Below are 22122 nucleotides of genomic sequence, written 5' to 3' on the forward strand. Positions count from 1 at the left end.
TCGATTTCTTTTATCGTAGAACGTCGAATTAAGCAGATTCCTTTGGAAGATCGAAGAAATATCTCGCTGCCCAGTTTTATCCCGCATTTTCCTACTATTTTGAAAGCGAGAAACGTATTCTACCGATCGATCAGCCAGAATTATCTTAGAGATCCTCTCTATGGATCCGGATTTTATATCGAACACGTAAATTGGCGTTCGAAGCCTGGGTCGAAGAATGATCTACTGCTACGAATGGGTTTTTCGAAACGTGATGACATGATCGAGTTTCGAAAATTCCATAGTTACTTTCGAACCCAATCCTAGTTCCTGCGTTGATCCAACTGCTTATCCACGCACCCCATATCACACGGTGCACGCGAGGAAGACTTTGGTGAAACGAGGGACAAGCTTTCTTCTATTCACTTGAACTTTATTATCGACGTGTTCCTTTATGTAAAGATAATCTTCGAGACAGTGACAGTAGTAATATGGCCACTTGTATCACGATCGAGTTGCCATATGGAAGCACTATGGTTACAATGCGTTTGCTAATCCGTTTGCTCAAAATGGACAGAGACGTTGCATCCCCGTCCAGCATCGTGTCCTTCGTCTCGCGTGTAAGAATCGCCCTGGCGACTGTTCGTCCGCGTGTACGAATGGCTAAGCCGAACGAACGCTTACAGAAAATGGCGGCGGGATTTCGCTCGATGCCAGGAAGACGGAACCTCGACCTCGTGGTCTAACGTTGGATTATAAATTACAGACACATTACTGCGCGTTATTCTGTGCGACGATGATAGCGTTCGTTCCGTTAAACCTAGAACGGCCCCATGTTCCGGAGTCTCAAAGCGTTTCTGACGATGTTCCACATTCGGCTCCCCGTTGCTCGTTGACTACCACGTTCCTCTCATACCTGAATTCCGCGCGCGTCAACGGTTAATGGCTTAGCAAAACGTTATCAAATTCTAATTGACTGTTTACGGATAATCGCGGGAGTGAAGGGGGAACACGTTCTCCCGTAGATCCGCAATGAACCCCGCGACACTTTGAGACTAGAGAACGAAGAACGATCGTCGTAACTGATAATTAATATACTTTCGTACAAACGTATAGAGCATCGTTAAGTGTTATTATTTTAGGAGGGTACAGTGTGTATAAAGAATCGTATAAATGTATATATTTATATTTATATATATATATTTATATATATATGTATAATGACGCCAGCTCGCCGGAGAAGCAAATTCGCGATCGGTCCTCCGCGCGAGCCGCTGTTTGAGCTTTGAGATACGCGTACCTTTCGTCTTGTCTTTCCTGCTTCTCCTCTCTTTTTTCTCTCTTTCTCTCTCTCTCTCTCTCTCTCTCTCTCTCTTTCTTTCCCTTTCTCACCTTTTATCATTAAACGTATAAATGTACCATGCACACACACGCACGCACACACGCAGGCGCGCGTGCTCGAGTACGATCTCGGTTTATTGCACGGATCGCTCGCGATAAGGGGAGAAGGAATTTCGCGAGCGTTACACGTATGTCGGTATATCACGTACGGGTTGGTGAGGAAGACGAGGATCGCGAGCCCCCTGTTGGAGGAAACTCGCGGAGCGAGAAGTAATTGGAAGAGAGTGGTCGGGCAGTAAGTCGAACCGTGGAACGACGTCGAATCAACGGTCTGCGTTGGTCGTCGAAGTACCTGTCATGGATCTTGAAGGGTTTCATGTCCACCGATCGTACTCGAGCACGCGTGAACGTCAGCAGACGTGGGTAAATGTGGACTGATCGTTAGCGCACGACGCGTGCCAGCCAAGGAACGATCTGGGTCTATCGCGATCGTACGGCGGATCGCCGTGGATCATCGTCGTTCGAGATTTTACAGTGGTATTACAAGAGCAACGTACAGTGGCGCCACGCGTCTCTCGCCGCGCGAACTAATCCTCGCGCCCTCGATCGTACGTGGGAAACCAGCGGGACTCGGAGTCGGGCGACGGATCACGTGGTTGTCCCTCGTACGATCTCGTTTGCTGTTACAATGTCACTGTAAGCGAGAAATCGTTCCGCGTGTACCAAGGATTTCTATATTTTCTTCGCTTTTCTTTATTTATTATTATTCTTTTTTTGGTCGCGCTCGACTGAAACGCTTTTATCGTTTGTATCCCATCACCACATTTAATTCCTAATGACGATCCCTCGGGTAAAGCTGAAACGACGATGATCGCGGCCATGATCAAGCGCCTGTCTGGCTGTCACGGAACGAAAGTTTAGTGCCGCTGTTGTCGGCACTGACGAAGGCACAGTCATAAGTCTCGTACGTTCAGCAACTTTTTTCCCATTTTCTTTTTTTTTTGTGTTTTTTTGTTTTTTGTTTTTCTCCATAATCGCTTCTCCCCCGCCGATAACCATCGTTTTTATTGGTAAAAAAGAAAAAAAAAAATGGCGTGAGACGTGGAACTATCACGAAATATTTCTCCGTTAATATCCCCTCCCGTTCCACCGGTTTGCTTCTTTCTGTTTCACGTTTGGCACCAAAAACGAGCCTTGTTTTACGTAGCTAAATTCTTCCTTTCTTTTTTCCCTTTTCTTTCTTTCTTTCTTTTTTTCTTTCTCTCTAGTCCATTCCATTACACGTGCTCATCGGTCTCTTTCTCTCTTTCTCTCACTCTCTATTCCTAATCTCTATTCTCATTCTTCCTCTCTTTTTTTTTTTTCTTTATATAACATAATATAATATTATAATATAAACGTTTACGGTTTTGGCCACTCAGTTCGTGATCGCCGAAGCACATTACAGTCTGTGTTCCGCGACATTTAGATAGTTTAGAATATTTGTTTTAATTCACTTTTATACAACACTGATCCTGCTCCAGACTTCCTTGTGCGTGTGCTTGTTAGACGGATCCCCGGGATCGTGTTGGCCGGCTCATCTCCTCCTTCTGGCCGTGGCTGCCGCGATCATTTGCCTCAACATCGGCTCCGGGCTACACACTCGTGGATCACACTTCATGTTACCGTCTCCGCCACAACTGCAATTTAAAATTTCCCCATGAAGAATGACAATTGGACAATTTTCGCGAGCCAGATTCACATCACGGTCGTGATAGGTATTACGTCTGAATTATATCATCGTTGCGCGTTCGGGAAAAGAAGGCACAGCACAGATTTACATTCTCGGTGTTTACAGCGACCGATGACACAAAGATGTCACCATCTTTGGCTAATAGTAGTCACTGCCTGTGATTATGGGAGTGTCAGTGAAGTTAATCAGGATGTAAACACGTTGTGCCTTCTTTTCTCGAACGCACTATACTTCACTGTTCCTCCATCCCTGAAGTACCTAATTGCAATGCTGACAAAGTATCAAAACGGAGTAAGAATTCTTACAGGAGACTTGTCACGTCCAAACGATCACGAATCGCAACGACATTGAGAAAATTTGCGAGAAAAGAAACGAATGAAATACAGATAACTTACGTGCACTGAAGGCAAGGTCCAGACGCGGACCTGATGACTTCCCCGACACGGTACGCTTGACCGCGGATTTGACAGCCGCTTCGTTTCGCTGCGCCCTTGTATGCGTGAGCGTGGAAGTGTGGTGGTAACGTGGTGGTGGTCGTGGTGGTCGTCGTGGTGATGTTGAGCGACGTGGCCATCGACACCGGACACTCGTATCTCGGGCAACAGAAGCCACTGATAGGTTCCTCGTGACAACCTGGGATAGGTGGTGGGCAGCTCTGTTGCAAACAGATAATGTCGCTTCTGAAGCAGAAGCAGAAGTCGCAGGGGTCGTCTCTCGGGATCTGTTGCGCCGATACGTAGACCTTTCCGCCATATCGACAGGTGCCTGGTCCGTAAATAGCCTGGTCGTCTTCGTCGTAGTCTTCATCCGGGTTCAGATAGCTGCCACCGTGCGTTGGGAAGTGTGGGTTGTCTTCTCCTGTCACCGTCTGGTCCGGGTATTCGGGTGCCTGAGGTGTTGGGGTACTCGTGGGTCGTTCGTGAAGACTGGGTTGCACTGGTCGCGTAGTGGTTTCGTGCGACTGGTTCACTGCTGGATGATGCTCGTCGTAGCTAACCGGAAGTTCGAACCCAGCCTCGGATGATTCTTCCTTCTCGGTAGTCGATGGGGTTTCCGGTAATGCGGTTTCTCCGTGAGCTGGAAGACCTTCTTCTCCTTCTTCTTCTGGTTCCTCTTCGGTGGATTCCACGGGGGTTGGTTCCGTTGGAAGCGCGTGAATCTTCGTGATAGGCTCTTCGACGGGTGCCTCGGTTGCCTGTTGTTCAGGTTTCACGGAAGCTTCTTCCTCTTTGTGCTCTTCGGGAAGAGTTGGTGCTTGAACGGTGCTCTTCTCTTCAGGCTGTTCCGTGGTTGCTCGGACTGAATGCTCTTCCTCGGGAGTCTTCTCGGTTTCTGGGCGTTCCTCTGCTGCGCGCTCCGTAGAGACTTCGACTGCGGGTTCAGTGGAAGGCTGTGCTTCTTCCGTTACGCTAGGTTGCGCTTCGGTCACGCTAGGTTGTGCCTCAGTTACGCTGGTTTCAGCTTCTTCCGATGGTTGGCTGGGTTCTGCTTCCTTCGTCGTAGCTTCGTGCACTTCCGGCGCAACGGGAGTCTCGGTGGATTCGGCTGGAGATACAGGAGGCTGTCCTTCCTGCGGAGACGTCGCTTCGGTTTCAGCTGCTGGAGTTGTTGCTTGCGCTAACTCTTCTTCAGTGGTTGGAAGTTTGGTCGTCTTTTCTTCGACTTGAGCAGCTTCGGTCGTAACTGGAGTTTGTTCAGGTAGTTGTCCCTTAAGCAAAATGCTGTCTGTAGTTTGAGAAACTTCTTTCTCGGCTGGCACCGTTTGTTGTTCGCCTTCCACTGGTTCTCCTTCCAGAGGAACCGTTTCTGTTACTTGGCCGGGCTTTTCTTCGGGAAGGATTTTTTCTGTTACTTCAGCGGGCTTTTCTTCTTCGGGGGGAATCTTTTCCGTTACCTCGGCAGGCTTTTCTTCTTCGGGGAGAACCTTTTCCGTTACCTCAGCGGGCTTTTCTTCTTCGGGGAGAACCTTTTCCGTTACTTCGACAGGTTTTTCCTCTTCAGGAAGAGTCTTCTCCGTCACTTCGGCAGGTTTCTCTTCCTCGGGGACTTGCACCGGTTCTTCGGTAGCCTGTTCTTCCGATGCTTCAGTAGGCTGGGCTTTTCCTGGAAGTTCGCTATGAGTTTCTGGTGTTGCGGTAGCAAGCGTCTCTTCCGGCGCTCCAGTTGTAACTTCTTTCTCTGGAATTTCTTCTGCAGGAGTTGCTCTCTCAGGAACTTCGGTCGAATATTCTTTGCCAGGCGCCTCGGTCGTTGCTGCTTTCTCTGGTACCTCGGAAGGAAGTTCTTTCTCCGGAATTTCTGTGGAAGGTGCTATCTTCTCGGGAGCTTCGGTAGCTTCGATAGGTTTCTCTGTAGGTAATGCCTTTTCTGGTGCCTCGGACGGTTCTTGTCCCAATTCCGGAGTCTCGGTAGAGCCAGCCTCGGCAGGTGTCTTGGAAGCAGCTTCAGTGACCTTTTCGACCTCTGTTGCTGGAGTTGTACGTTCTCCCTTTTCTTCTTCTGCCGGAGTTCCCGTTGCTTCCTCTACAGATGGTGCTTCAGTCTGCTGTGCAACCTCAGGAGCGCCCTCCTCTGGTTTCTTCTCTGTCACGGAGGGTTGTTCTTCGGGAATTGGACTTACTTCGCTCGGCACAGTCGTAGCTTTCTCCTCCGTTACGCCTTCGCTCTCTGTCACAGGTTTCTGTTCCTCGGTTGCTTCCTCGGGTGAAACTGGAACACTTGGTATGGCCGTAGAACTAGCTTCGAGACTCGGAACAGGTGTTTCGCTAGCTTGCTCTTCACTCGTAGCTGTAACTCCTTCGCCTTCCGAAACAGGTGCCTTGGTTGGCTCTGCGGATGTCACGCCTTCCTCTACACTCGGTTTCTCGATTCCTTCCTCGGGTTTCTGTTCTTCCTCGGGAGCAACTGGGACTGTAGTTCCTCTCTCAGCCGGTATCGCGGATTCCGTTACTCGTTCTTCCTTCTCCGTAACTGGTTCCGAAACCTCGGCTTGTGTCGTAGTTTTGGGTGCTTCACCTTCGACAGGAACGGTAGGAGCTTCTTCGGTTACTGGCTGTTCTCCTGGCTGAGCAGGTTGTTCTTTGATTCCTTCGGTAACCGTTTCTTCGGTAGCAGGTGCTCCTGTTTCCCTCTCGACTGCTGGCTGCTCAGTTTGTTCCTGAGGCACAGTTGACTCTGGAACTGCTCTTAGAGTGGTGGCTTCGGGTGCTGCTTCTGTAATCGATTCCTGAGCAACGGCGGGTGACGTAGCCTCCTCTTCAGCGGATGAAACCGACGAGGGTGTCTGCTCTTCTCCCGATGGAGTCACTTCCAGCGAAGGTCGTGCAGTTTCCTGTTCAGGCTTCGTTTCGACAATTGGTTGTTCCTTGGTAACCGCTTCCTCCTCTGTCGTTACCTTCTCAGTAGGTGCCGGTGGTTGTTCAGTGCCTACCTCAGCAGCTTCGGTTGAACTTGGTACTTGTTCCTCTGGTACCTTCTCAGGTTGCTCCTCAGCAGCTTCCGTATGCTCCTCAACAGCTTCCGTGGTTGCCTTGACTGCACCCTCGGGTGCGACTGTCTCTTTGGTTTGCTCTTCTGCTGCAGTGGTGGGTATCGAGGGTTGTTCAGTTCCAGCGGGTACAGCTTGTTCCTCTTCTGGAGAAGGTTCTGGTTTCTTTGGAGCTTCCACCAACGGTGCAGTCGTTTGTTCTACAGGTGCTTCAGTGGCACTTGGTCCTTCCTTCGTTACTACTCCTGGTGCAGCTGTTTTCTCTGATACAGATACCGGGGCTTCCGTGGAGATCTCTAATCCCGTTGTCACAGGTGCCTCACCCTCTGCTGGTTCAGAGTTCTTCGCCTGTTGTAACCTCGTGTTCCGGAGTAGACGTTTCTACGGACGGAGGAGATGGCGCTTCGGACTCTGCTTCGCTCGGTTGGACAGTCTGCGATGCCTCTTCGGTGGTTGGCTGTTCAGGTTGAGCAGTTTGTTCCTCTTCCGAAGGCTTAGCTCCTGTCAGCTCTTCCTCTCCACGCTGAGTCACTGATACCGTGCTCGGAGTTGATCCTTCTTCCAGTGGTTTCTCAGTTTCAGCAGTTACCGGTGGTTCACCTTCCGTTACTCCTAATTCCGGTGCTACGGAAGAACTTGGGATTTCGGGTTCTTTAGGTTCATCGCTGGTACCTTCTTCTGGGATCGCAGGAGAAACGGTTGCCTGTTGTTCACCCTCCGTAGGTTTCTGTTCTTCTTCCGGTTGCTGTTCAGCGGTCGGTTTCGTCGTAGTTGGAGCTTCCTTTTCGATTCCAACAGAAGTTTGCTCTTCCTCGACTGCCTCTGTCGTTGCGATTGTCTGCTCTTCACCCGCAGCTGGACTCGAGGGTTGCACTTGAGGAGTTTGTCCTTCGAGTGGCTGCTCAGTTGATGGCATCTTCGTTGCTTCTTCTTCCGGTACTTCCGTGCTCTTCACCGAAGTGCTTGGTATTTCCGATGGAGTTTCTTTCGGTTCCTCTGCAGGAATTTGACTAGAAGACTCTACCTGCGCTGGGGGTACTGGACTAAGAGTATGTTCTTCAGTTTCTTTGGCAGCTTCTCCGACTGTAGTCGTTTGTACGTGCTCAGGTTCGGCTGATTTCGGCGTCGTTTGCGTTTCCTCGGTCAAACCAGGCGCGGCCGTCTCTTCGCTCGTCTCTTCAATGGGTACGTGCACTTCCGGCGCTATGGTAGTCGAGAGTTCTTTGATTTCGGGTTCTGGAGGTGCTACAGTCTTCTGTTCTTTCTCTTCTTCTTCGTACTTGGGTGTCTCGTGTTCGATCATGTGGTTATCGGACTCCAAGACGGCCGTAGGTGTCGAGTCGCAAGTGTACATCGGACAGCAAGAGTCTTTGCCAGTGTGAAGAGGCATGCAGTTCGATAAGTGACTTGGAGGCGGTGGGCACTGTACCAGATCGCAGTGAATAATGCTGCTAATGCAGTGGCACTGGAGTTGACATGGATTAGAGGGTGGAACAGCGGAGTTGTTGCCGTAAGACTGTCCTTCGATGAGGCAGTTGCCCTCTCCTGGAATTGTTGGTGGTAGGTACGGATGTTGAGTCGATGCTTCTACTTCTTCTTCTTCTGGAAGTTTTCCAGCCAGAGTAGATTGTTCGACCGGTCCTTCGGTCGTGACTTTCGGCGATGCTTCCGCGTATGGAGTAGTTTCTGGAATTTCTTCCTTGGCAGGCGCGGCAGTTGACGCTTCTGGGACCGCTTCTTTTGTAACTGGAGCCTCTGTTGCTTCTGTTTCTTTTTCCACGGATATTTGCGTTGTTCCCTCTTCCTTTGATGGAGCTTCAGTTCCGGCTTCCTCGGGAGTAGTTACCTTCTGTTCCTCTTCTGGTAATTTAGTTTCCTCGGCTGGTGCTACGGTCGTTTTAGCAGCTGCGGGTTCAGTCGGTGACACTTCGGGTGCTTCGGTCGTAATACCTGCTTCGGGGATTTTACCTTCTTGTTCGGTGGTTTCTGAGCTTGGAGCCATTGACGTTGCTACTTCGCTTGGTAATTCTGGTCGCTGCGTGCTGCCTTCGGGTTTTTCTTCTTCTACGGGTTGTTCCGGAACTTGTTTAGCAGGTTCTGTCGAAGGTTCTACGTGAGAAGTGGGAGACGCTGTTGATTGTTCTTTTGGTAGAGCACTTTCCGTCTGCGCTTCTTCCGTAGGTGAAACTTCTCCTTCGACAATGGGAGTGGAAGCTTCTGGAACTTGTGTCGAAACCTCAGGTATTTCTTTAGGAGCAGACGAGCTAGCAGGTTCTCCTAGGCTAGGTGCCTCTGTGGCTACTGCTTCTGTTGAAATTTCTACAGTTTCTTGAGAAGGTGTAGCTTCGCTCGGTCTTTCCTCTTCAGCTACTTCAGTTGGTTTTTCTTCTACAATTGGTCCTTCAGTTGGTTTCTCTCCCTCGACAGATACTGCAGTAGGTTGTACTTCTTCAACAGGTCCCTCAGTTGGTATTTCAGTTGGCCTCTGTTCTTCCGTTGGTTGCTCAGTCGGCCTCTGTTCTTCCGCCGGTTGCTCACTTGGTTTCTCTTCTTCTGTCGGCTGTTCAGTTGGCTTCTGTTCTTCTGCCGGTTGTTCAGTTGGCTTCTGTTCTTCTGTCGGTTCTACAGTTGGTTTTTGTTCTTCCGTCGGTTGTTCACTTGGTCTCTCTTCTTCTGTTGACTGTTCAGTTGGCTTCTGTTCTTCTGTTGGCTGTTCAGTGGGCCTCTGTTCTTCTGTCGGTTGCTCGCTTGGTCTCTCTTCTTCTATTGGCTGCTCAGTTGGTCTCTCTTCTTCTGTCGGCTGCTCACTTGGTCGCTGTTCCTCTGTCGACTGCTCAGTTGGCTTCTGTTCTTCAGTTGGCAATTCAGTTGGCAATTCAGTTGGCCTCTGTTCTTCTGCTGGCTGCTCGGAAGGTTTCTGTTCTTCCGTCGGTTGCTCACTTGGTCTCTCTTCTTCTGCTGGCTGCTCAGTTGGTCTCTGTTCTTCTTCTGGCTGCTCAGTTGGCTTCTGTTCTTCCGTTGGTTGCTCACTTGGTCGCTGTTCTTCCGCCGGTTGCTCAGTTGGCTTCTGTTCTTCTGTCGGTTGTTCACTTGGTCTCTCTTCTTCCGCTGGCTGTTCAGTTGGCTTCTGTTCCTCTGTCGGTTGCTCGCTAGGTCTCTCTTCTTCCGTTGGTTGCTCGCTTGGTCTCTCTTCTTCTGTTGGCTGTTCAGTTGGCTTCTGCTCTTCTGTCGGTTGCTCACTTGGTCTCTCTTCTTCTGCTGGCTGCTCAGTTGATATCTGTTCTTCTATTGGCTTCTCACTTGGTTTCTCTTCTTCCGTAGGCTGCTCAGTCGGCCTTTGTTCTTCCGTTGGCTCTGCTTCCTCACCAGGCTTCTCTTCTGCACTTGGTCTTTCAGTTTGCTGTCTTTCTTCAATAGGCTTCTCTTCCTCAGTAGGCTGTTCAGTTGGTTTCTCTTCCTCCCTGGGTGCTTCAGTTGATATACCTTCTTCACTAGATTTTTCTTCTTCCGCGGACACTGTAGTCGGTTTTTCTTCCTCGCTTGGTTTCTGCTCTTCGACAGGTTGTTCTCCTTCAACAGGTCCTTCAGTTGGTTTTTGCTCTTCGACAGGTTGTTCTTCGACAGCTCCTTCAGTTGGCTTCTGCTCTTCGACAGGTTGTTCTTCGACAGCTGCTTCAGTTGGCTTCTGCTCTTCAACAGGTTGTTCGGGTTGTTCAGTAACCATCCCTTCCTCTACTGGTTTTGCTTCCTCGGTAGGTCTTTCCGTTGGTTTCTCTTCCTGTGCAGTTTTACCTTCTTCGATTGGACCTTCTGTTGGTTTTTCCCCTTCCACCGGTGTGCCTTCTTCGAAAGGTCCTTCAGTTGGTTTTTCCTCTTCTATTGGTTTTCCTTCTTCAGTAGGAATCTCTGTTGGTCTTTCCTCTTCTGCAGGTTTTTCCTCCTCGAGCGGAACTTCCGTCGGTTTTTCCTCCTCAACAGGTTTTTCTTCAGCAACGGGACCTTCGGTTGGCTTCTCTTCTTCCGCAACCTTGCCTGCTTCAGTTGGTTCCTCGGTTGGCTTTTCTTCTTCTGCAGGTTCCTCTGCGCGTTTCCCTTCTTCTTCGGGTCTTTCAGTTGGTTTCTCCTCTTCTGTTGGCTTTTCCCCTTCTGCGGGTCTTTCGGTACGTGTCTCCTCTTCCACAGGTTTTCCTTCTTCGACAGGTCCTTCAGTTGGTTTCTCCTCTTCCGTTGGTTTCTCTTCCTCGACTGGTATCTCACTTGGCTTTTCTTCTTCTGCAGGTATCTCTTCCTCAGTTGGAGCTTCAGTTGGTTTCTCTCCTTCCTTAGGTTGTTCCTCTGCTGGCCTTTCGGTCGATATCTCTTCAACTGGTTCTTCCGATGGTTTTGCTTCTTCAACAGGAGGTTGCTCCACTTCAAGGGGTCCTTCAGTCGGCGTAATTTCCGCACCAGGTTCTTCTTCTTCGCTAGGCTTTCCGGTTACTTCTTCCTCGCTAGGCTTTCCAGTTACTTCGACTTCTCCTGGCACTGCAGTCGCTTCTTCCCCTCCTGCAGGTTGTTCAGTTGGCTTCTCTTCTTCAAGAGATGGCTTCTGAACGCCTTCTTCGCCTTCCTTTCCAGGCGGTCTTTCCGTAATCACGTGCTCATCCTCTTTACGTTCGCTAATTGGAGCCTTAGTTGGCACGTGCTGTTCAAGCGGAGTTCGAGTTTCTTCTTTTTCCAATCCTGCCTCGGTCACCGATTCTTCCGTGGATGGAGATACAGCTACTGGTCCTTCCGTTCCACCTTCTTCCTTCGATGGTGCTTCTACCTTTCCTTCTTCTTGCGGTCCTTCCGTCGGGGTCTCTTTGGTTATCGGTTCTTCCGTCTGTTCAACAGCAGGTTGCTCCATAGACTCGGGCGCTTCTGTCCCCTTCTCCATCGATTCCTGTGTTGGTTCAACTTCTACCGTCAAAGTACCTTCCGTTGGTTTCTCAGCCTCTGTCGTTTCTTCGCTCACCGACGAGCCCTCGATTTCTGGAGTAGTAGTTACCTCTTTCAGCCCTTCCTCAACTGTAGGTTTCTCGCTTCCTTCTGCACCCTCGCTGACAGCCACCTGGGTCGTGCTAATTTCTTCACCCTCAGCAGGCTTGGCAGTGACGGGAACTTCTACCTCGCTAATAACTGGTTTCTCGGTGACTTGTACCTCGGGTGTTTCCGAACTGACACTAGGCTTCTCGCTTGGCAAAGCTTCCTCTGGCGTAACGGTGGCGTGTTCCTCTTCCCCAGCGGTAGGTTCCTTCTCAGGTGCTGCACTGATTTCCGTGGCCTGTTCTTCGACCTGTGGAGCCTCCGTTGAAGGAGTCACTGGAGCACCCTCGGGTCTCGTGGTCTCAGCTTCTGCGGTTTGTTCCTCGACAGCTGGTTGCTCAGTTGGGTGCTGCTCGGTTACCGGTACCTCGGCTGGCGTCTGAACCGGTGCCTCGGTTAGCTGCTCCTCGGACTCTTCCTCTGCCCCTCCCACGCTCGGTTTCTCCTTGGATGGGAAAACTTCCTCGCTGGAATCGTTCACTTCCTCGGAAGAGGTCTCTCCAGATTCTTCGATAGTCAGTCCCTTGGTGGGCAATTCTTCCGCCGAAGTCTCCTTCGTGGGTGAAACTTCGGAAGACGATGACTCGGTACTCTGTTCCTCTGGCAGACTGGGTTGTTCGGTCTCTTGAGTTTGTTCCTTCGTTGGCGCTTGCTGCGTGGAAATTTCTACAGCAGGACTAGACTCCGTGCTCCCAGGCGCAGCTTCCGTTACCTGTTTCTCTTCAGCCGGAGTCTGACCAGCTTCCGTAACCGAAGGCTTAGCTTCTTCAGCCTTTTCTGGCTCCATCGAAGTGGGTGAAGGTACTTCTCCTGGGACCTGAGGTTCCGTCGTGGATTTCTCTCCGGCTGGTACCGTCAACTGATCGGGGGCAGTCGTTTCTTGCACTGGAGGCAGGTACGTGGATGAACCCTTGTCGGGAGTTTCAGTCACAAGACTGCTCGGAATATGGAACTCTGGTGGCTTCATGTCTACGTAGCCTTCGGTAATGTGAACCTCTGTCACAGCTTCCTGGTCCTCTGCTTTGCTCTCGGGTACACGTTCCGTGATGGAAATACTCGGTGGCCCACGTTCCGGAGTCACGGGTGCTTCCTCCTTCGCGTGATGCTCTTCGGTTACAGGTGGTAGTTGGCTAGTTTCCGGCGCTTCTGGAGGAATCGTGTCTTCCTTCTTGGGTGCTACACCGGGTAGTTCTTCGGCAGGCTTGTATTCGTGTACCGGTAATTCTGTCTTCTGTTCTACTGCGCTTTCGGTAGTTGCCTCTTCCGTGCCGTGTTCCACTGAGACACTAGCCTCCGTGGGCGTTTGCTGTGTCTTCGCTTCTTCTCCTCCCTGTTCAGGAACTTGTTCCGTGCTTGGAACTTCTTCAACAGGTTTCTCAGTAGCCGCTTCCGCTTCGGGTGTGGCGATTTCTTCCGGTTTTTCTTCGCTAGGTGCCACTGTCGATATTCTCTGTTCCGGCTCTGAGACAGCTACAGGAGTTTCCGCTTCTTTGGCTGCTTCCGTCACTTGCTCCTCACCCAAGCTCTCAGCCGTCGTTGCTTCTGCTTCGGGAACAGCAGACGTTTCCTTCTCTCCTTCTGGCAGTTCCGCTGCTTGCGTAGGTTTCTCGATTTCGACGACAGGTTGCTCCTCTTTAGGTAGGGTAGCTTCAGTAGCACTCGGCTCGTGTTCCAAACCAGTCACGCTCTCTTCCGTTGGTCTAGCTTCTTCTTCCCTCTCAGTGCTCGGCACCTCAGGCTGTTCTCCCTTCTGCTCCTCGCCTTCGGTTTGTCCCTCTGGTAATCCTTGTTCGGTGACTGCCTGTTGCTCTTCTTCCGCTTTCAACGTAGTCGCTGCTTCCGGTGTAACCTCCAATTTCGGCGAGGAAGATTCCGGTACTTCTTGAGAAACCGATGTTTCCGTGACCTCTTGAGTAGTTTCTTCAGCAGGCGTAGTAGCTATTTCTTCACCCTTCTCTTCGACGATCGGTGCTTCCGTTGCTTCGCCCTCTTCTTCCCGAGGAGCTTCAGTTGGCCTAGCAGCGCTGGCTTCCGTTGCAGATGGAGCACCCTCTGTCGCGTATTCCTCCGAGGTAGCAGTTTCTTTCTCAGTCGTCGCGGTCTCTGGAGCAACAGTTTCTTCAACCGAGGGAACTCCTTGCGACGTTTCTTTCTTGGGTTCCTCCGTGATCGGTGCAGCTTCGGTGGGTGGCTGAGTGCTTGCGGTCTCGTGGTCTTGGGGAATGACGTTGTCGGAACCTGGGAAGGATTCTTCCATTGTATCAGGATGCCATGCTTCTTCCTCGGCTTCCGTTGCGGTCGTCGTTGTAGTCTCCAGAACGTGTTCCTCCGCGGGCTGCTCCTCACCTCTGGGTAACGTCACTAGTCCACCATGTCCGTCATCTTCTGTGCGATAAAAAACATTTATATAGAACCTGTTTGGCGATTATGGGGGCGTTTGCTGCTCCCAGGCAGCGTGATAGAGGACCAAGTTCCTTACCGCACTGATACGTGGTCGGGCAGCACTCTCCTTCCGGCGGTGGCAGAGCTGTGCAGTTCTTTCCGTGAGTCTTCATCGGTGTTCCGCAATCTTGAACAGCGCACGCGATGTCACCACGGAAACAATAGCAATGTTGACAGGGCTGAGTCAAGTATATCAAGTCACCGTCCTCGTAAACCTTTCCTTTGTGGTAGCATTGCGGCGTTGCTCCTGGGGCTATCGTGGTGGTCATGATCAGGCCAGGCGTTGGTTCAACCGTCGTGGAGAGATCCTCGTCGTATTCTGTGAAAAGTCCGTGAAAGTGCGAAGATGAATTTTCATCCGTAGCTGTTCGATCGTTTAATAAATAACTCGAAGACTTCCTAGCTACGTGGGTATACTGCTAATTGCCTCTGACATAAATAGACTTCCCTATCAAACTTCTTCGGACTCGAATACACGACTGGGAACACTTATTCAATTTACTGTAATGGCTGTTAAAAATTCTGCCAAGATCAATCTCGATCTACACGTCGGTTTCTTGCCCTTCGCTATCTATGCGCTATCTAAATCACGCTATAAATATCACGCCGGCTTCTCAGCTGCATCGGTGTGTGCTACTCGGTAGTTGTACTATTTTCTCCACATATAAATCAACTCCTCTGTCAAACTTCTTAGCAGGCTAACACATGGCTGGAAACATTCGTTAAGTTTTTTACAACGTTTATCAAGAGATCAGCGAAGATCAATCTCTAGGTAGAACTCAATTTGTAGCTTGTCCTTCGCTATCTGTGCTGCATCTAAATCACCCTATAAATATCCTCGAGACTCCTCGGTTACATCGATATTCCGCTTCTTTCCCCTAACGCGGGACACCGACTCCCTGACAAACTCCTCGAAACGTCAACGCGTAAACTGAATAGGTTCAACTTTCCAACTTACCGCAATTGTATTTGACAGGACAGCAGATTCCCGGTTGATAAACAGGCCTGCATCCAGCCACGCGCAAAGTGCACTCCTGCATGACACAAGTGGTCCTGTTCCTGATACAGTAGCAGAGCTCGCAAGGGTTCTGTGGATCGATAGGCAGTTGGGCACCGTCCGCGTAGAACCGATCCTCAACGTTGCAGCCATAGTTATCGTGGAAGCCTATTGCCGTGGAACCGGAAGTCGCTGGGGGGCTAGTAGTCGAGGTGAGCAGTTGCACCGGCACCTCGGGACAGGTGATGACTGGACAGCACTGATCAGGACGCTTCTCGACGGTGCAGTCTTGGCCGATCGCCTTCGTGAAGGGACAGACCCTCAGGTAACACATCAGCATTCGATTGTGACACGTGCAGTTGAGGCATGGCTCGTTCGTGACGATTCTATCGCCCTCATCGTAGTGTTGGAAGTTGTAGTAGCACCCGGCTGTGGCTGTGAATTTTCGTGCAACGATTAGAGCAATCTTTTCATTTTTATTTTATCCTTTTTCCAGAACGGATTATCAAAGATGCGAGAGTGCGAACTCGATGAACGAGGAAGATAGGATTGAATGGAACGACGTATGCTCCCGAGTGGTGAATTGTGTGACGCGTGGGTGTTGGAAGCGGTGCACGACGTTCTTAATATTCATCGAAAGGATCGATTGAAAGCGATGTCGTGTAAGAATCGTTAAAACGGCACGTGTCGTCTGTTCCACTGCGATACAATTAAACTCACGTCGGTGGCGTGCGTGTACGTTGATTAGGAGTAATGAAAGTCGTCGCGTCGTACGTACCTCCATCGTATTCTGCTACTTGTGTGGTATCGTGGTCGTATACGGGCGCTGTAACAGAAAAAATCGCACGTTTTATTGCCGTATCCCCGTGTATTCGATTACACGCGATGTACGTAATGTACGTTGGTATCGGATTAACCTGAACGCTATAACGACGCCATGAACAACTCCATCGGTGTGTATTAGGACGACCGGTGTTGTGTAAAACGCGACAAACGACGGGGATCATCGTGTAAATTATCGATCAGTCGCGAATTTGTATTCGCGAGGGATAAGGATGTAAAATCGGCAGTAAAAGTTCGTAAAAGTTATTTTTATATGTACAGAGACGCGATGAATTATGAATCGCGCGTTGATCTGCGGAATTTCGTGATTTAAATATCGGAAAAATTTTTGGATTAAATCAACCTGGTCTTCTTTTGGTATAATAGACTTTCATCTTCGATATTTATAACGTCGCTCGTTAATGAACGATAAATTAATTACTGTAATGGAAGTTGAATTTACTACTTCCTTATGGAGCCAGCAGATTACTATAAAAATCCTCGATGGTTATAAAATATTATAATTTACGATTATAATCCCAGCCAGAGTCTTTTTAATTTAATTCTCGGTTTTAGGAATTAATCATACTGAATATAAGGAGCTTTCCAATCAACCAGTTCCAGGAGCTTCGAAAATTACGAACGTCAATTTTGTTACCCGTGCATCGGATGGTGAAAATCGATTTAATCTACTATAATATTCCATTAACCATGGTAGCAATAACCACGAGAAATAAAATCATCGCAGATCCCATCATCCATAATTCCATAATTAAATTACGTCCTCTTAACACTAGAACTAGTCATCTGTAATGTGCACGTGAATACAGTATATAGGTATACGTAATATTAATTAAAGTCGTACGATAAAACTAAATAGACGTATGTAATTACGTTCCTACTTCAATAAAAGTCGATATTAAATTTTCTCAAAGCCATTGCACAAACAAAATGTCTGGAACTAGTTATTTTGATAATTCCAGGGTTAAATAACCCGACATTACTGTCAGATTTTTCCCCAACCTGAAATTGTTACTAGATTTCGATTTCTTCGATATTATCACTAGAATTATCGAGTTAGTCGAAACGATTGTTTAATCCTTTTGTTCCCACTTATAATTACGTTCTATGTTTGTTATTTAGGCTGTCCTGCTTATACATTTTCATACCAACTTTGCCAAGATATTCTACGAATGAAAGTGAGATTGGAACGAGACGTAACAGGGTGTCCTCAAGTTATAATAAAAATATGAATCACGGAGATAATAGTATTTTCTTCAGTTCGATACAAGGTAATTCGAGACACGTAATGTTTACGTTACCTATTAATAGAAGTGAAATTTCCAATAAATTTAATAGCACATCGTTATCAGGCTTGTGTCGATCAAGGCGAGCGACATTTCACAAAGAAACCCAGGTATTTTACGTTCTCCTTACACCTTCTAATTAATCACCGTTCACATTTTTTATTACACGACATTCCACTTTTATTTCTCTCGCGGATCGCGTCTGCAAGATTTGCAGGATATATTATCAGACAGCACCGGTTGCAACTAGATTCGTCATTAATCAATAAAATGAGCGATAAAATAAAACTGCCATTACTACTACGATTAATTTTCTAATCTACGATACGCCTATAGTGAGAGACTCGCATCACGAGACACCATCGCATACACGATCGCGATAAAATAAAATTGTCCCTGGCAGTAATAGGAAAAAGTGGAATGATCGAATTACCTTTGCACCTGAACTGCGATTAATTTTCTATTTTACGATGCTTCCAAAGTGCTAGACGCGTAATCACTGATTTGCAATTGCAGATACGCAGACAGAGATGAAGATCGCGGGACCAATATCGAGATTCCAACGCGCACATTGTAGTAGCTGCGGTGCGAGCCTAAGTAATCTTAGGAACTCCATTTCCCATGAAATTCGCAGGGAGACGAGCCGTGTCTGTGCATGCAGTTTATCATAGTAATTACCGGCGGGATGCGTTTGTCCGGAGGGTGAACCGGAGGCTTAACAACGGAGTGAGTCAAAGCGTCATATGGCGCGAGCGTACGTGGGCGAATTCTCGTTAACACCCTCGCCCCAGTCGAACGAATTGTATGGCGAGTGCACATGGAATACGGAATTCTTTTTTGCGCTCTGTTCTTCCCTCTGTCCGTCTCTATCCAGCCAGTTTCGCAACGTCCACACATTGACGCTGGAAAACGCACGTGCACGCGGAACACTCGCGCCCTCTGCCTCTGGCGGCCGCCATCTTGTTTCCGCGACGCGGGGCGGCCTTTTCGCAATTTCTTCCGAGTCAAAGTGTCGTACACGGCACTCGAGAGCTCGATCGTTCGTGAAACTCGACACGACACCCTCTGCTGAGCACAATCGCCCTGCTATTCTTCGGATTCGCGCGACAAGCTTCCCTATCCGCCCGTTGGGGTCTTCCCGAGTCCCCGAAACACGGCTTATGGCGAATCTCGACGAACGTTGTCGTTCAATGGCAACTCGAGGGTAGCATGATTAATCGCATGAAATTTCTTGCTTATTCAGGTGAGAAGGTATTTTGATTTCCAAGCTGCAAACGATTACGTTGATACGGAGATGATCGCGGGCTAGGTAGGGTACAAGGTGGTCGATGTTCTTGTCCAAGGAGGCAAATTTCGAAATTTTGTGGAAAGCTAGGGTGTTTCTGTCGATGGATATTTGGCAGAGATTATCAGAGGGAATATGGAGAGTGTACGAATTCGCAAATGACGCGTCGTCCTCTTTTCGAAAGTCTCTGCTTGTACTTTTTTCTTTGAAAACCGTCCAGGAACTCTTTGACATGCGCAAAACGTCTCCGTACGCGGATACGTGCATTGCGAGACGAAGGATTCGAATGTCCAAGCATAATCCCTTCATTGAACGTACCGAGCTGGCAGATTTATTACACGGCGCTGAAGATGCTTTGAGAACGTTTTTGCGGGCTCGAATGAGGACCGCCACTGTTTTAAATCGACTTACTCGATAGATTTTAATACCCCTCGCCATCAACGGGGATCGAAAGTCCGAGATCATCGATCTATGTTCAACGAAATAGTACGAAGACCGAACTCGTTACTTGACTACAGCCTGCCTTAATTTCGCTATCTCGAGATCAGGATCGTTTAAGTAGAAAGTTTCATGTTTCGACATCTAGTAGTTACTATTTACCTGGCACGTCAGATTTCTCGCAAATTTCTGCAAATTTTGAAACAACGTTACTCGCGATTTTTATTGAGGTTCATCGTTATTAAACTGCGCGAGGAGAGTACGACTACTAAAGTAAGTGGACGTGACTGCAGGTGTGCCGAAAATGTCTGCATAATTTGTCTGGGTTGGAGAAGCAGATTGTGCAATACTGAAAGTGAGAGTATGCAAGCGTAAGTAGCTACTTATGTATTATGTAGAAGACACGTAAAATTAACATGAGTGTCGATTTCTATCGTCGAGTCGAGTTGTCTGAATCGGCACATAATCCTGCATTTAATAATTAGGAGAATCTCATTTAGGGAATCGTGCTAGCCCTTCATTGCCCCATAAATACACAATACATTCCTAACTTTAACATCGAAACAATTCTCTTCCCCGTAACCCCGAATTTTCTCAAAATTCGTACGTCAAATCGAGATATCGTGGAATTATATAGGACGAGAAAGACAGTTACCAGAGAAAGAAATTTCAAAATTCGAACATTAATGTACATTACTCGATACTTCCGAATCCGAGATGAAATTACTCCTACATTGTCGTAGAGGTTGTCAGAGGGACGTGAAAAATAGCGATTTCTCGTGCATTCGGCTAGGAATGGGATCAGTGTCACGCGTCGTCTCGAGCGAAGGAAGCACGTCCGCGATTGGTCTGTGGCTGGGAAAGCGCGAGGCCTGCCGATCGGAAGTCGATCCGCGACTCGAAGGCGCGAGGTTGAAATGCGCGGCGCGTGCGTTTCCGCAAGGTGTTCCCGTGCAGCACGGCGAAGATTCGCGTTTCCATACGTGAGTCGCGCGGCGAGCCAAGGCATATTCGAGAATCGGCATTCTGCGGCGCGGGGCGTCGGCGGAGGGCGGCGGTTTCCAGCGAATTGAATTGTACTGAGAAGCACAGCCGAGGTCCGTGAATGGAAGGGCCATCCGTGTCTCTGTCGCGAGTCCCACGAACGGATCCCAGCCGCGTGCCTCCACGTTACACGGGCCCAGCACGTACCACGTGTATACGCGTGCATATGTATACCTATATGTAATATACATACGTATATGCACATATTGCTCTACAGAGACGATTCCTGTCTTGGACGGTGGCCGTGCTAAATTATTGCGACCCTCGGACCAAGCTCTGCCGGATTCTTCACCGAGGTGTCGGCGTGTCGCGCGTGATTACAATGTCGGATCACCTGGTACCCATTCAGCGGGGACGAGCGGAGGAATTTACGGCAAATGATCGGTTTCTTTTTTTTTTTTTTTATTTTCGGTCCCGTGGTAAGAACAGCAAAGAAATTTGCTCGACGTTCTGCTAGGAACCCGTTACGTTGGTTATCAACGAATGGGCGGACGACAGGTGCGAGGATGGAGCTTTTTGCCTCGTCGCGATAAATGATTTGTTCGCTCGCGACGACCGACAGCAGGCATACCGGTTTCTTCTGCGCTGGATTTTCGTGTAGCCGCTGGAAAAAGCGCAACCCGTTCCACCCGTGATTCGTTACTGATCGATTCCATGGCGACGGGGACGAATTAAGTGGAATAAATTGACGGGCTGAGTAACGGGACTGTTGTTCTTCGGAGGATGTCGTGTCGAGCAGTCGTTGTTGTAGCATGTTTTAGCGGATTTGCCGAGTACTGCAGCGGTTACTGGTCGCCATGCTCTGTAATTAAGCTTATTCGAAGCAGTTCTTTGATAAGTGAGCCTATTGGTCTCTGCTCTGATGTCTTACTCGAAGATTGAAACCGGGTATTTATCGTTTAATGCGTGTACTGGTACTCCTGTGTAATCTAGGCACACTGCGTTCGATATATTTAATCTACTCGGGCTTGGTTTATTTTCCGCTTCCCGTGCATTCCCAATTGATACGTTGTAGTACATTCTCATCCTGGTCTTGCACGAACAGATAGACACGTCGTGTTATCGAGTCAGACTTACAGTTACAGGTAATTGGAAGCTGTTCTGGTAAAAGCTAAATATTAAAATAAACTCTACATTCTAGCGATGTGGGGGCGATCGCTTCCCCTGCGTTTTGTCTTTTCTCAGTTTTCTGCAGACGTCTTTGACTGGCGTGGCCCTAAACAGACAGGCCATTTTGTCCGCCGTTTCCTCTGGCTACTATTTCTTTGCATTGTAACCCTTTAACAGAAGCGTATTCTGTATCATCTACCGTCAACGCATCCTAATCTCTAGCTCACTCAGACTTTCCAAGTGTCTCCTCGTAAATATATTGCATTCTGGTAGTCATGTTATAATTCGCGTTAATTATCCACGAAGCGAAGTTTCATTCCCTCGGATCGTTCTCTATATCTCTAGCTCATCCCTAACTACTGCTACTACTTCCACTCCGGGTCTCTGTACCGTGACACGAGCAGTAGACCCAAGTCAAACAGTGTCTTCATCTATTCCAACTTTCTCGTAGACCCAGCCAACATCGGCTACACCTTCGTTACTCCAACCAAGACCACGAACTTCGTTCAGAACAGCTCGGGTACCTGCGCACACGTTTGCGTGTAAACTCGTGGAAGCAGGAAAGTTCCGGTCGCTTCGTTGCAGGTACAGGTTCTTCGACCACGGAATTCCATCGGTAATTAACCAAGGCCAGCCGAACGGCCTTTGTCGCTTATCTCTGGCAACAATAATCTCGATCTGGGCCTCGAGGAACGATTCATACGTTCGCGAGGGAACGGTACGTAATCGAGGTCGAGTCTTATTCATCGTCAGAGACACGGGATCATTATGTAAGTCAATGTTCTCCGATTAACTCGCGCTCGCTCGCACTCTCGATCGAGCTTTTTACCGCGATCCTCTTTCCCCCTCGATCGTGTCGGAGCACGAGACGAGAGAGAGAGAGAGAGAGAGAGAGTAGGAGCGATCGAATCGCGAAAGAGAGGGAGAGTGAGAGAGCCGCTGGAGGCAGCCGAGCGAGAGCAAAGGCATTGCGCGCGCGTTATGAAATCATCCAGGCGGCCTTGCCTCGCGAAAGTTCATTACCATCAACCGCACACGCTCCGATGAGCACCTGGCTTTCTGCTCCCCAGC

At 48.9% G+C, this 22122-nt stretch overlaps 2 protein-coding genes across 2 annotated transcripts in view; both read right to left on the reverse strand.

Annotated features, from left to right (window-relative positions):
• Positions 1-415: 415 nt before the first annotated feature.
• Positions 416-1634, reverse strand: LOC108546624 (uncharacterized; the record flags this gene model as incomplete). Its single annotated transcript, XM_017898827.1, has 3 exons — positions 416-510; positions 1205-1362; positions 1507-1634. Coding segments are annotated over 3 exons (381 nt in total), but the record flags the coding sequence as incomplete, so codon positions are not given.
• Positions 1635-2737: 1103 nt separating this feature from the next.
• Positions 2738-22122, reverse strand: part of LOC108546625 (titin homolog) — a 58127-nt gene continuing 38742 nt past the window's right edge. The window contains 6 exon segments of the mRNA XM_017898828.1: positions 2738-2999; positions 3448-6879; positions 6881-13991; positions 14086-14367; positions 15007-15480; positions 15824-15871. Coding sequence (XP_017754317.1) covers positions 2897-2999; positions 3448-6879; positions 6881-13991; positions 14086-14367; positions 15007-15480; positions 15824-15871 — 11450 coding nt within the window. The 3' untranslated portion in view covers positions 2738-2896.

This window comes from Eufriesea mexicana, unplaced genomic scaffold (genome assembly GCF_001483705.2).
Source record: "Eufriesea mexicana isolate 0111107269 unplaced genomic scaffold, ASM148370v2 scaffold739, whole genome shotgun sequence".
NCBI lineage: Eukaryota > Metazoa > Arthropoda > Insecta > Hymenoptera > Apidae > Eufriesea > Eufriesea mexicana.